The 14711-nt window shown below is 41.8% G+C and overlaps 1 protein-coding gene across 1 annotated transcript; it reads left to right on the top strand.

Moving 5' to 3' along the window:
• Positions 1-257: 257 nt before the first annotated feature.
• Positions 258-1097, top strand: LOC148157523 (ADP-ribose glycohydrolase OARD1-like). The gene is made up of 4 exons (XM_088009258.1): positions 258-444; positions 594-652; positions 744-856; positions 953-1097. The coding sequence occupies exons 1-4, from the start codon at positions 258-260 to the stop codon at positions 1059-1061; spliced, it is 468 nt and encodes a 155-aa protein (XP_087865384.1). The 3' UTR covers positions 1062-1097.
• The last annotated feature ends 13614 nt before the right edge of the window (positions 1098-14711 follow it).

Genomic DNA, 14711 nt, shown 5'->3' with positions numbered 1-14711 from the left:
AAGCATAAGAATCACCATAAAGTCATGACCTAAAAACGCTTGTGAAAACATTCTTGCTCCTGAATATGGCTCAGGAAAATTAAAATGTGGGGGGGAAAAAATCAGCTAAAGTGGGTGGTGCTTTAAGGTACAGAGTGACGCAGCCAAGTGTTGGGGTAGATGGAGAGGAGTTAACCAAGGCTTTAGTAAGCGCTGTTACGAACTCTGTACTTTATTGTTATAGTTTTCTCCAAGTCCTGCTTGAAGAGAGTATCAACATGTGCAAAACTGAGAAACTCTATCGATCAACCAGCTGGACATTGAAGTATATCACTGGAGATTTGTTCTCCTGCCCTCGGGATGAATCCTTGGCCCACTGCATCAGTGAAGACTGTCGCATGGGAGCAGGCATAGCGGTGATGTTCAAGAAGAAGTTTGGCCGAGTCTCAGAGTTAAAGGATCAGAGGGAGTCAGACTAGTTACTCAAGTCTTTGTTTGGGAAAAAAGTGTTTGTTTATGCACTTCGTTGAAATGTATGATTTCAACAGTAGGTACTAAATCATATCCTTTTTTTTATTTTATTTAAAAAAAATTTATTATGTATGTCCTAACAGAGAAGCTGCCAGGGCAGTGTGCTGTACTGGAACATGATCAACGTTTCATCTACTATCTGGTAAACATACCATGGTTAATTATACTGCATAGGACCAGAGTTGGTTCATTATTCAATCTGGTAACTGTATCTTTCCTATTATGTGTCTCAGATCACAAAGAAAAAAGCCAGCCAGAAACCCATATATGACAGCCTGAGACAGAGTCTGGAAGACATGAAGTCTCACTGCTTACAAAATGGTGTCAATAGGATATCAATACCCCGGTTTGTAGGAACAACTGTGGATACATAACTGTGACATATATCCTTAAATCTTCTTCTATATTGGAAATAATTGTTTGTCTTGTGTCTACCCCTCAGAATCGGCTGTGGCCTGGACAAGCTGCAGTGGTCAGAGGTGTCAAAAATCCTGGAACAGGTCTTTAAAGACACAAATATCTCCATCACAGTGTACAGCCTGCCCATTTAACATCCCATTGATGTAAAATAAACAAATGAGGGTGGAATATGGGGGTAAATACAACATTATATATTTACAAGGTTCTAAATATTGAACCTCCTCCTGCAGCACTACTATCTAAGGAATAAAAGTTCTTCAAATAAAAGTACCATAATGACAACTCAGTTTCCTGCCATTGATTTAATGCAAAACTTATTGCAAACTTTGATGTTGCTACATGATGATCGCACTACATGATATTACTAGTACTAGTACATTAAGCTACAAAAATGATCCAACAAAGAACACCAGGCAAATGAAATACAATGGTTATGTATACATTGTTTTATTAATGAAAATGTAAATTTAAATTGAGGAAGAGTTTGCTCCTCTAGCTTTATTTTGTGTCCATATATCTCTCTGCTGCCTAATAACAGATGCCCAGCTTAACCCCGCCCTCCCTGAATATACAGACTCCGATACCCAGAGTTAGCGACATTTAGAAAGATTATAATTCAAGGTGGGCTGCACAGTGGTGCAGTTGGTAGAGCTGTCGCCTTGCAGCAAGAAGGTTCTGGGTTCGATTCCCGGCCCCAGTCTTTCTGCATGGAGTTTGCATGTTCTCCCTGTGCATGCGTGGGTTTTCTCCGGGTTCTCCGGTTTCCTCCCACAGTCCAAAAACATGACTGTCAGGTTAATTGGCCTTTCCAAATTGCCCCTAGGTGTGTGTGTGTGTGTGCATGGTTGTTTGTCCTGTGTGTCTCTGTGTTGCCCTGTGACAGACTGGCGACCTGTCCAGGGTGTACCCCGCCTCTCGCCCGGAACGTGAGCTGGAGATAGGCACCAGCACCCCTCCCGACCCCACTGAGGGACAAGGGTGAAGGAAAATGGATGGATGGATGGATAATTCAAGGTTGGAATTAGCAGCAGTATGACTTTGCTTTAATGTCCCGGTTAGCTGACAGTGAGTCAGCAGATTCACTGTCAGCTTCCCAGCAACACAACTGTTGACTCATAATATGAAGACTTCATGGTTCTAGATAGGTTGTTGAAAGAATGTCATTACAAGAATATCTGTCGCTTTCTGTACCCTCGTCCCCGTCCCCCAGTCCGACTGGCAACCTGTTACATTTCCTCTGTAAGCCACACTTTGACTGGAGCAGTTTTCATGGACTCGTAAAGACAAGAGGCTTTAGAGAGGTGAATTGTTCCAGCAGCTGGTAACAGATCATGTGTCCTTCCTGTAGATCCAACTTTGTGATCATTTAGGCGAAACCATAGCAACAGAAACTCAGACTTTTAATGGATGGATGGATGTAAACACCTCCAGCCCCAGTCAAAAGACTCAAGGCAGAGGAGGAGTCGCCTCCTACAGGCAGAATGAAGGAACAAGCAGCAGCAAGGATTTCCCATTAGTTCGTTTAGTCTGAGATTGAATGACATACAAATATAATTATAATTACAGAACAGCTGACAGAAGATGATAGAGGAACAAGGTGATAGAATCTGGAGCTATAGTTGGAAAACAGCCATGTTTGAGGCGTCATTCACTAAAAGAGTGCTTAGCATTGAAGCAATATGATCCATCCATCCATCCATCCATCCATCCATCCATCCATCCATCCATCCATCCATCCATCCATCCTGGAGGCAGACGCCTCAGCGGGGAGACCCAGACTTCCATCTCGTCTTTGGCGAATGAAGTCGCCCAGTCTGTACTGGCCACGCCTCCAAATATTGACCAATTAAAGTTTGAGCAGGAGGAATGTTTATTTTATCACAGGTAAAGACATCGTAGCCCCTCTCACTAACGGCCATCTCGTTCTGCTCAGCACTTGTCTCTTTGCGATGGCTGATGGTTGGTAACAGTGTAGGTCATTTCCTGTGAGCTTCATAGCGTAGCTTCCTTCAGGTAGACCTGTTGCATTGCAGAAGTCACGGCTCAACGTTAGCGACAACAGAGACCACGCCTCCAGGAAGTAACTGTTTGTTGTTATCCAAGGGTGTGAACTTTCTGGACGAAGCAAACTGTAGAACTGGATGCTTCACTGAGGCTATAGATCTCTGCTCTTCCTTCAGCCGTCTTCATGGACTCAGTGTCACAGGTAAACTCGGCTCAGACACACGACTGTTAACCTGTTCCAGTCTCCATCAATTTAGTGTTGCTATCCATGTTTCTGTTGTAATCCCTGCAGAGTGGAAGGTTTAATTACCCTCATGCATATTTGCCTCATCCTACATTCAGGTCCATGTGTTGAAGGTGGACAGCAGTCTGTCCCTAGGTGAAAGGCTGACATTAGTGGCTAAGCCTTCCTGTGGCTCCCTGACCTTTACTGGCTGTCTGAACACAGAGGGCCCCCGTGCTAATTAAGAGCACTGAGCTGCATTTCCATTTCCCAATCACTTTCATGTTCTTCTTCACACTGCATCTCCATTCATTGATCCTCATCTGATCCATGTTCTGTTTGTTTTTTTGTTTTTTTTGTTTTTTGTTAACGATTGTGTGTGACCGCCTCGTCTCTCTGCTCATCTATTCTCAGTGGTGAACGGATGAGAACCAGTGTAGGCTTAGAGAAACCTAAGCTGGTGTTTTCTGAAGTTAAATAAAGTGTTGTAATCTGTTGTTTCCACATTTAACAATAAGACAGAGATGGAAGAAAAGACATAGAGTGAAATATGAGTTTACTGGGAACCTCACGTTTGTTGTATGTGCTAACATGTGCTACAGGTAACCAAGGAGAACTCTTGAGATGCTGAAACTTATTTACAAGAGTGCTGCTGACAATTTCACAAGGTCTGAAAATATAACAATGTCAAAAAAAAAGAAAACATTTCCATGTAGAGTAGAATGTTTTCAAAAGTAATTGTCATTTAAAAAAAACGTTTTGTTTTATTTTCTTGTTATAACAATTATTTTGTGAAAATAAACTGTTGGAAAGCCTGTGAAACTATAAAGCAGATGTTTTGATAAAACATGATTTTCTTTTTGTTATAAATACCACTAAACCCTTAGTCATAAAGAAATGTGGATTTTATTTAACCAGTAAACTCTTTCCTGACAACTGTAATTCATATGTATGTCTAAATACATTTGATAAATTTAGCAAATTTATATCTCTTTGACAGCAAAATGTAAGTTTGGTTCTTAATGTGGATCCAGGTTTAAATCTGTGACCTCAACTAGGAAATCATAAATGTTTATTCACTGATAAATGAATCTTCTGAGTGGAAAAAAGAGAAAACAACACAGGAAAACTGTAATTTTTCCCTTAGTTCTATATAAAAAATATGTTTCAGTGAATCCATGGGTCAGCTGACTGAAAGTAGGAGAAAGAGAGAGATCAAAAACCTAACAGCCCAGCCTGGAGGGAGGGTTACTATGCAACCACTAAACAAAGCAGGACTTATAAGACACATTTCTCAAAGTTCCACGGTTGGATTGAGAGATGGACAGATGTCAGTGCTGGATTAAAATTACATCAGGAACTGAACAGAGTTTTTAGGTTCTTTTTAGTCTCCCTCACCAGGGCCACCATCAGCTACACCTTCTCGTATTTGGAGTTTTTCAGTGATTGCTGGATGACCACAAACCATCACTGACCTACATCATCACCTGGAGGACTTGTTTAGCTTCTTCATTGGAAAATGTGTTTGAAAATCTGAAATATTTTGAAAGAGTTCTCTGAAATACAAAAAATTGTAAATGCAGAAGCATCACATGCTGTGTGGGCTATTTTGTTGCCCTTGCTGAGATAAAAGTCCAGTGTAGCACAGATCCCACTGGAATAACTTTAACTCCAACTAAACTCACCGAAACAACAAATAAAACACAGATAAGTATAAAAACAGGAGGATAATACACCAAGTACAAGAACCAGACTAAAGAACTCATAAATGTAAAATCCAAGTCCTTGAAATATTATAAATTCAGCAGCATTATTCATTCAGATTTGCTAGGATTCATTTAATAAACTATCCTATAACGGCATGTCATCCAGGTTGAGGGGAAATTTGACAGTTCCATTGCTGCTTCCAGATTTCGGTTTCAGACATTCGGGTTACATCTTGCTGCTGTCTGTCTAGTTTCATGTCCAATGCTTTAACCGTTGGGGAGATGTCTTCATATCTATTTAATATGCTGGTCTAGAGATAGTCTGCTCATTTCCTTCGTATGGAATTCCTCGATTCTTGTCTAAAGAATCGAGGACTTCAGGAATCACCCCGCTGCCTGAAGAAAGTGACGTGAGGGTGAAGGAGCACATGCTCTACATTTCTCAGGTGGAAGCGAACACAACATACGTTCAGACAGCCTCTATGAAAGCCTGAATGATTTTTCTGACATCCTGGGACATATGGATATGTAATATGAATTGTAACAAAGCAAAAAACAAAAAAAAACAAGTAATAAAACCAATCAATTAGAGCCGAAGACTTTTTATAAGATGCAGTTTAGATTTTTGTTGAGGAGTAAATTATGACGCCTCAGTTTGATCCCACTTAAAATGGCTACAATTAAACACAGCTGTGTCACATCAGCTGTGTGTGATTAGAAGTTTGTTACTCAGCATTCTGAAGGTTTGCCCTGATTAAACATTTAGCATGGTGCTCTCTCTACTGCTGCAGTGAGAGAGAACCAAGGAGTAAAGTCATTCAAAAGGAACACCAGAGCAGCATACAGATGGAGAGTTTCCTCTGTTTTCACCACAACTGTGATGGAAATGTTTGGACTTTCAGAGGACGGTGTAACATGACATTCCAAGTTATGCACCATCAAACTTTATGGAGTCAGATTTATTTCCCAGTGCAGAAATTAAACATCACAGGGACAAACTCCCGTTGCATTTTTGCAAAACTCCTTTTTCCATGGAACGTCATTCCATTGAAATCCCGTACCTTCTTTTTTATTTTTTAGCTTTTGAGCTCTGGATGGATTGAGGTGAAACGCTCCATCAAGTGTGGCCCACTTAACCAGTGGAGAGGCACCAAAGAACCATCATGGCAATTATTTAAACCTCTGCTTTATTATTCATAATTAACAGAACCCGGAGCGATTGGGAATATGCGTGTGTGTGTGCGTGTGTGCGTGTGTGTGTGTGTGTGTGAGTGTGAGTGTGTGCGTGTGTGTCTCTATCTCTCCAATAATGCTCTCATAATAACGGGCCACCTCCATACAGTTGAAGTAATAGAGCAGAACAATTTGTCTGCATCTTGACAGTGCAAGTGTGGTGTGTGTGTGTGTGAGTTATATCTGCTGCCCAGGCCGGGTAATGTGCAGGCTGAGTGGGAGCAGAAATGTGTGAGAGTGGAGAGGCTGTAGGTGTTCAGTTCTACGTGCATTCAGCTGCTGGTGTGCGTCAGCGCTCTACGCGGCCCAGCGTCAACGCTGAGGTAGGATAAGCAGTTACGGTGGGCAGCAGACAGTGGAACATTTCAGTCTGCAGTTTGGTAACACAGGAAGAAAACATGCGAGTGCCATAGCAGTCTCACAGGTCAACATGTCCTGGTTCAGATTGGTGTATGAGGAAGTTAAAACTTCCTCTTTTATTGATCATTACGGGTGATGATCATATCTCCTACTCCAGCATCTCTCTGCTCTGCTTTCTACTCATATGGCCAGGATAAGTCATATGCAAATGAGATGGAAGAGGAAGAGTTTTTAAAGAAACAGAGACTCAATTTCAAAGCATTTAATTACAAAGTCAAGTTACTTTCAAGTCATATTTGAGATATAAAGCATTTTTATAACAACTGAAGGTAATGTACTTGATTGTACTACAGACACTCTACGCCCAGAAAATTCATAACTCTTCCCCTACAGCTGCTGCGCCACCATGATCCATTCAGCAAGAGGAAATGTTTCTTCTGGTAACATTCCCAAATACTTCATATTCACTTAATTTTCTGTTTTGTTCAGTCTTTTAAGCCTGTAGACCTTCAGGTGCATCTCTTTTTATCGACTTCTTCTGAGATCAAGTCAGAATTCTGAGCTTACAGTGCATTTTTTTCAGTGTTCCGAATCTATTTCTCTACAGTTCAGTGTAAATATGTTGTTGGGTGATTAAAACTGAAAAACGGCAGATTCTTCCCAGACTCCATGTTCAAGTCTTTATAGTGAGTGTTCTACTGAGCGTGTGGAAGTCAGTCACCTGGATGACAAGTTGCTTCCCATGTCCTGTGTGCATGAACCGCCTCTTGAACAGGTGAACATCACACATTATGCAGCCTCTTGCGTGCATCTTTATGTATGAAGCTTGTCTGTGTTTGTGTACTGGTATTTTGTAGGCGTGTGTGCGTGTGTGTGTGTAATGAGCCCCTGTTCACCAGCTGCCATCCTAGGGCAGACTGCAGCAGAGTCTCAGCAGAGTTCACATTCAGATTTGCTCTTATTGTTATTATTTGCTCCTTTGTTTTGCAGGCCCCAGTAATTAGTGGCTGCTTGAATGGAACTAATATCACAAATCCAACTGGCTGTGCACCACTCCAAATGATAAAAGCCAGCGTGTGTGCGTGTGTGTGTGTGATGATTAAGTAGTGCCAGTGTGTACGTGTCATGGAGAACAAGTGTTAATGTGATGAGAGGGTGTTAAATGTGAAGCCTTGATGATCAAGTGCTGCATAATTGAGAGCATGGTGTGTGTGAGTGAGTGTGAAAAGGAGAATGAGAGGAAGTAGGAGTGTGTGTGAAAGACACACTCTGCGTCACATTTTGTTCTGCCACTTTGTGGGAAATACCAACATTTCCACGGCTGCATCCACACACACCACCACTTTCATTTAATTTTTTTTTTTTTTTTTTTTGTAGATTTGAAGGTATCAGCCAATGAGATTGTTAAAAGTAGAATGAAACAGTACAGTTTGACTTTATTGCAATGATTACAACAGGTTGCTTGGTACCATCCAGGGCCGGGTACAGAGGAACAATGTCAGTAAATCAGAAGCAGCAATCCCCCCAGGCCCTAACACACTCTGAACAGAACCGCCTTACCAAACCCATTTCTTCCTCAGTGCAGGCCAAATCTGACTTGGGTACAGGAAACTAATAGCTTCTGACCAACGCTAAATTCACACAGAAGGCAAATGCAATCAAAAACACATTTTTCAAAATTATTTTGCCCATTTACAACCCATATCCGACTTCTTGAATGGCTTAATTTCAATCTTTTCATCCCCCCAAATAAATCAGATCCATGACTCTTCTGGATGTGGCACTAAGTCTGAAAGGTTCCATTTTCAAAGCTCTGAACAGTCAGACTCTTACGTCACTGATGTGAGACATTCACTTTAATTCTGTGCTGGAAGAAGCCAGACGACGTGAATCTGAACGTAAACGAGTGGAAATTACAATTATGAAATCATAAAATAGCTCCGTGTCAGTGAATTGCATCCCATCACCATGGAACCACACTGCTCTCCACATCCAAACAGACCTCTCAACCCAGAACAAGAATCAGACATGGAGAACCAACATTTAGTTTTATATTATACAAATCTAGAACTCAACCAAGAACAACTGGAACCAACAAGAATCCAGAGAAAGCCCTACTAGTTTACAAAATATGGACTACTCATTCCTATTAAACATGAGGAACCAAACCAATATGTAGCATTACACTCGTCTTTCTTTTTGGTTTGTTGTTTTGTTTGTATTTCCTTCTAATTCCTGTAAAGTACTTTGAACTGCCTTGTTGCTGAAAAGGCAGAACATTTTGTTCTTTGCTCCTCATTTCACAATCTTCTTGAGGTTTTATGGGAAGATTAAAGTGTTAAAGATCTGCAGGCAGCGGAGAACTTTTCATCAGACAGAAAAAATAACTCTTTTTTTTGTCTGATAAATGTGTTTTGGGGATTTTTATTTTTCACAAAAAATGTAGAGAAATACAGAAATTTATCTTTAACGATTACCTTCTACAAAATGTGGAATATGGAGACAAAGAGAACTTTGTTTAGAACCGGAGTTCATTTGCTGCAGGTTTGGAACAAAGAAGTTGCTAGACCAAGTTATTTTATCAACTAGCCCTGGAGGCTATGAAGGACTGAATAATAATAATTTAAATATGTTAAAAACCTGCTGTATGTCCCTAAAATATCATTCACATTCCACTTGTTTTCCTAAAAGCAATCTTATTTCATGTGTATTTTCTACAGATTAGTCTGATCTGCAACACCTGTAACTGCAGACCAACAGAAGAAGCAGGTGAAGTGAGCAGCAGGTGAAGCTTCAGCAGGTGAAGTGAGCAGCAGGTGAAGCTTCAGCAGGTGAAGTGAGCAGCAGGTGAGCAGCAGGTGAAGTGAGCAGCAGGTGAGCAGCAGGTGAAGTGTGCAGCAGGTGAAGTGAGCAGCAGGTGAAGCTTCAGCAGGTGAAGTGAGCAGCAGGTGAGCAGCAGGTGAAGTGAGCAGCAGGTGAGCAGCAGGTGAAGTGAGCAGCAGGTGAAGTGTGCAGCAGGTGAAGTGAGCAGCAGGTGAAGTGTGCAGCAGGTGAAGTGAGCAGCAGGTGAAATGTGCAGTAGGTGAAGTGAGCAGCAGGTGAGCAGCAGGTGAAGTGAGCAGCAGGTGAAGTGTGCAGCAGGTGAAGTGAGCAGCAGGTGAAATGTGCAGTAGGTGAAGCGAGCAGCAGGTGAAGTGAGCAGCAGGTGAAGTTTGCAGCAGTTGCTGGTTGTTCTCAGAGTTCCTCCGCTCTCGTCACTCACATATCTGGAGGTCTGTTCCTCACTCACTGAAGTGAGGCTGGACAAAATGTTTTCTGCCTGTTGCTTATTAGCAGAGCAGCTTCACCCACAAAACTCATTTCATCTTATTTGACGCATTAAGAATTTTCTGTCATTTAAAAAAAAGAAAAGCATGAGAATTTTAGTGTTTCAGAGCAAATTAGCTAAAGAGCTAATACCTAAAGTCTATCATGTTAAAGCTAGCTAAAGAAATTTATAATGTTCAAATGAAAACAATTAGAAAATGTCTTGCAGTACTTTTTCATCTCCTTTCATGAAGTGAGATTTTCTTGCACTAGCACAAAGTGAAGATGTTAAAGGTTAGCTTTCATTTGTTCTTGAGCTGAATTTTCTGTCTACTCATGTTCTATACCAATACTGCATCTCAAAGCCAATTTCTTTGGATAATAAAATAGGTAGATTTTACCCATCTCTCTTCATTCCTAACATGAATTTATCTCTAAAGTATATCAGCGCAGCAGAAAAGTGAGAACCAGGAATCAACTCTAAAATATGGGCAAAACATTCAACAAAACTCTGGAAGAGCAGAGAAGCATAAAGAATCAGCTGCAGAAGGTAATGTTTATGATCACATGAAATCACTCAAGAATTTTGGTAATTAATCTCTGAAATGTTTTATTTTTCATGTACAAAGCTGAAGTAATGATGCTGACGTCTGTTTGTCCTCTTTTAAAGGTGCTGCCGACGTTTTTTATGTATTTTATGCTGTTTCACTTTTTTCAGGAAACTGTACAGTAGCAAGTTGGGTAATAATATTGCTGCTAATGCACCATTCTGTTGAAGCCTTTGCTGGTTCGGCACTTTAAGCTAGTATTATACGGACCATTCATGTAACAAGACTGTTTGCTTCATCTCTTGAACTGTTTTTATTTTTTTGCAACTCAGAAAATATTTCTTTTTAAGAATAAAGAACCCCCTTTTTCTGAAGTAATGTTTGCTGTATTAATCCTCGCTTCACATAAAATGTATCTTTTTCATGATGTAGGAGATGATGAACTTAAAGCTGAGGAATGAATATTATTTTGACAGAACCGTGAACAGGAACCGTAGATTAAGGAATGCATCGATGACAGAGTGAGCAGAGATCCTGTCAGTTTAAGGTGAACATTTGTCAGACAGAAACTCTGTTTAGGATATGTTTTAACATCACAAAATATGAAGATTTGTTCAATTATTTTTCTGCTGCTGCCATTAAAAACAGCCAAGTAAAAGACTGTAGACATTTTGTTTAATTAACATTTACTCCTACATTTTCTTTTAGGAACATTCATTTTCGGGTTAAGAGCATAAACAAACACTGAGCGCACAAACCCCTTAAGAAGAATCGGTAGATTGCTAAAAGCCTCTATTCAGGAAGTGTTGGGGCTGACCCTGAAAGACACCACACCTAAACCTGCTCTGAATGAGTGCTTTGATGCTTCTACAGCAATAAAAGAGGAGCTCCAGATGGGATGGGGCTATTATATTTAGAAAACACACATTGGCAGCATTTCATGGACTCCCTGCAGCGAGAAGGTTGGTGGCCTGCTGCTGACAGCTCCTGCAGCGGCATCTGTGGGCAGATACTGCTCTGTGTCGACTTCTGGCTGCACTCTAAACTTCTATTTAGCCTCATCTCTTTTGGCACAGAGGTTGTGATCAGACAGCTGAGCCACAATGGAGACTAAATCTTTATACTGGAGGCGTTTTTTCCAATGTTGTTACTTAGTGATTTTGGAAAAAGAGTCTCTCAAAAATTCATGGCCAGTAGATTCAGATATTATCTACCAGTCATCAGGGGCAGTTGCCTGATGAGATAGACTCAGACTTCCCTTTCTCCAGCTGATGAACCAACATCACTTAGGGAATCCCAAAGCTTCCCCAGGGCCGATGAGAGACATAGTCCCTCCAGTGTGTCCTGAGTCTTCATCTAGGTCTCCTCTGGGTCTTCGTCTAGGTCTCTTCTCAGTGGGATGTTCCTGGAATACCTCCCCAGAGAAGCGTCCAGAAGGCATCCTAACCAAATGACTGAGCCACCTCATCTGGTACAACTGAGCCCTTCCTGTAGACTGAGCTTCTCACCTTATCTCTAAGGCCAAAAACACACCGGATCTGTTTTTCTGATGGCCATTAGAACACGTCAAAGCCAATGGCACCTCGAGGACTGCTAGTAATTCCCTGTGACTGTGTCACCAACCAAGATAGACCTGAGGTCTGTTTCGTTTGGGGGATGTCATAAGTGAGACAGGAAGTGCAGCACAGTTGCAAAGTAAAACACTTTGGGTAAAAGAAAACAATATTTTACATACTCTGACATGAATACTTGCTATGTGAGTCTGGTGGTCTGTTGGGGGTCCGTCCAGTCAGAGCCTGTGTGTCATGTACAAATCTGGACAGAGTGTGAAAAGTTGGAGGCAAGCAGAATGTTCTGGGCCTAAGTGAGAGCCTGTTCACCCTGTGGAGGAAACTGATTTGGGTTGTTTGTGACCTGTAGGATCTCATACTTTTGGTCACCACCCAAAGCCCCAGATTATAGCAAAGGGCAGGAATGTAGTTTAACCTGTAAATAGAGAGCTCCGGTTTTCAGCTCAATTCTCTCTACACTAACAGAACTCACGACTTCAGACACCACACTAATCCACCACCGATCAATGATTAGGATATCCAGGTGTACATTATGCATACTGTAAATCCATTTTTGATATATAGTCATTCAATTTCATACCAGCTCAATCCAAATGAAACGCAACTCCCGACAATTAAAAGCAGGAATTCAAAAGACATGAGTTGGTGAAAAGCCAAACAAATGTTTGATACTTTCGGTTATCCTTGTCTGAATGTCTGAATAAATCAAAAATATAATTAAATTCAGACTGCAGTTTTAGAACAAGGTTTTAATTTAAGGAAGAAATAAAATCCAAATCATAATCTGTCATTTTCCTCTGACCTGCTCTCATGACTCCAGCGTTGCCATCTGACAGTGACAGAAGCCAAACACGGGCCCTGTGGTGACGCTGTGACCATCCAGCTGCAGGTTCAGCCCTTCCACAGACGGAGTCATCGTCACTGCTGTGGGTTAATGACTGACCGCCACTTCCTGACGGACTGGCAGGAAGTGACACAATCGTAACTAAATACTGTGGTATTATCGAGGAGGTTCTTCTGTCTTTCTAGGCCCAGGAATAAACACTGACCCGTGAAAAGACTTAGTGACTTATTTAAAGAACCAGAGTCACTGGGTGCTGTTCAGAAACAGGGGCAGAAGCTCTTTTGTTCTATGACCCGGTTCATGATCTAGGCCAGAATGTTTCCCCCCCTCAAATGTAACAGCGCTCCCCTACTGCGACTAAAGCATCTGTTTCCAACCCTCTTAGCACCACCACCTCTTTTACCCTCCTAAAGTTACGCAGATAAACGGGGGAAATCCTTTTTGACGTCTTGAGTAACGCATCACATTGGATTCAGCTGCAGTTCATCAAACCTTTCCTCTTTACGTAAAAACGGTCGCATCCAAAACGCTCTTTTTCATTGGTGCTGCAGCTTTTCCCACCCGGCCTGCACATTCTCACTGACAAATGTTCAGGTTTGATCTCTACAGCACACACACACGCGCACAAACACAAACACATTCGTCCATGCGGAAATGTATACATCCAGGCGTGCGTGTCAGCGAGTGTTTAATGCGTGTGTGTGCGGTCACAATCTGTCGCCACCGCTGCATCGAATCGTTCTGTTCTGCTAATGCTCACTGCTGGCTCTGCTGGCTCACAACGCTTAATATTAAACTGAGTCTGAAGGCAAGCATCATGCGCACACACACACACACACACACACACACACACGCACACACACACACACACACACACACACACACACACACACATGCACACACGCACACATGCACACACGCACACACACACACCTCAGAGATGCTAAACAACTCTGAGCTTCAAAGTTGGCACCACAGCATGCTCACGCTGACTCAGACAAGGACGGCACGCCGCTTTCTCCCTCACATGTGCTTGCAGGAAATAAAATAAAAACCACACACACACACACACCTTCTAATTGAAGGAACACACCCCCTCACCCACTGTCAGGCACCCAGTGAACATATAAATGGGCTTAAAGGCTTTAGATGTCATGTTATCCGCTGCAGCTCTGTGATCACGTTCTAACAGCTGAGGCAGCTCATGCAAGACGTGTGCGTGTGCCTGCGTGTGCGTGCGTGTGTGTGTGTGTGTGTGGGGAGAATGCAGACTGCACTTCCATTGTGTGTGTGTTCGGGCAGGACATGCTATTCAGCAGCTCAGCACTGCAGAACTGAACCCAGTTCATGAAGAATGACTGAGAGGCACCGGCAGAGTTTGCAGATTGATGTGCATGAGGGGTTTGCTTCCAGAGTGTTTCGTCTCACTGATGTGCTGACAGGAAGCAGAGGAGGTCAACAGCAGAAGAAAAGTGTCCTCCCCGAGAAATAAAGCTCACAAACTGCTCAACTTTACCCACAACTTCTTTATAAAGTAATCCCTCTTTGTTTGTATATCATATAGATGAAGACTCTTGAAGCCTGACTGGATTTGTTTCTTAGAAATTTGTTACAAGCATAAACATGGTGGTGTGTAATTATGAATAGAAGCAAAAAATACATGTTGTTTTTTTTTATATATTTTAAGGAAAAGTTATCCAGTCACAAAGTCAATACTTTGTGCAATATTAAATATAGACAATTTTTCAACCCTTAGTCGACTTGCTTGATAACCTCTTGAGCTAATCCCAAATTAGCTGCCTTACAGTCATTGACTGTTTTTAATTAAGATCTTTGCAGAGGGAGAAATCTGGGGTTTTCACACCTTATAGTCCTGTAGACTCACTTCACTTGGGGATCAATGTCGCAACATGCTTTTCATTTTCAGCTGGTGTGTTACTTTTTCACACTGGACTGTGAATTAAACCCATTGTGCAACCTGTTCCC

Source organism: Poecilia mexicana, unplaced genomic scaffold, assembly GCF_051168715.1.
Source record: "Poecilia mexicana isolate PSO_F unplaced genomic scaffold, ASM5116871v1 scaffold_10, whole genome shotgun sequence".
Classification (NCBI taxonomy): domain Eukaryota; kingdom Metazoa; phylum Chordata; class Actinopteri; order Cyprinodontiformes; family Poeciliidae; genus Poecilia; species Poecilia mexicana.
The sequence above is the reverse complement of the archived record's forward strand: the minus strand, read 5'-3'. Positions and strand labels throughout refer to the sequence as shown.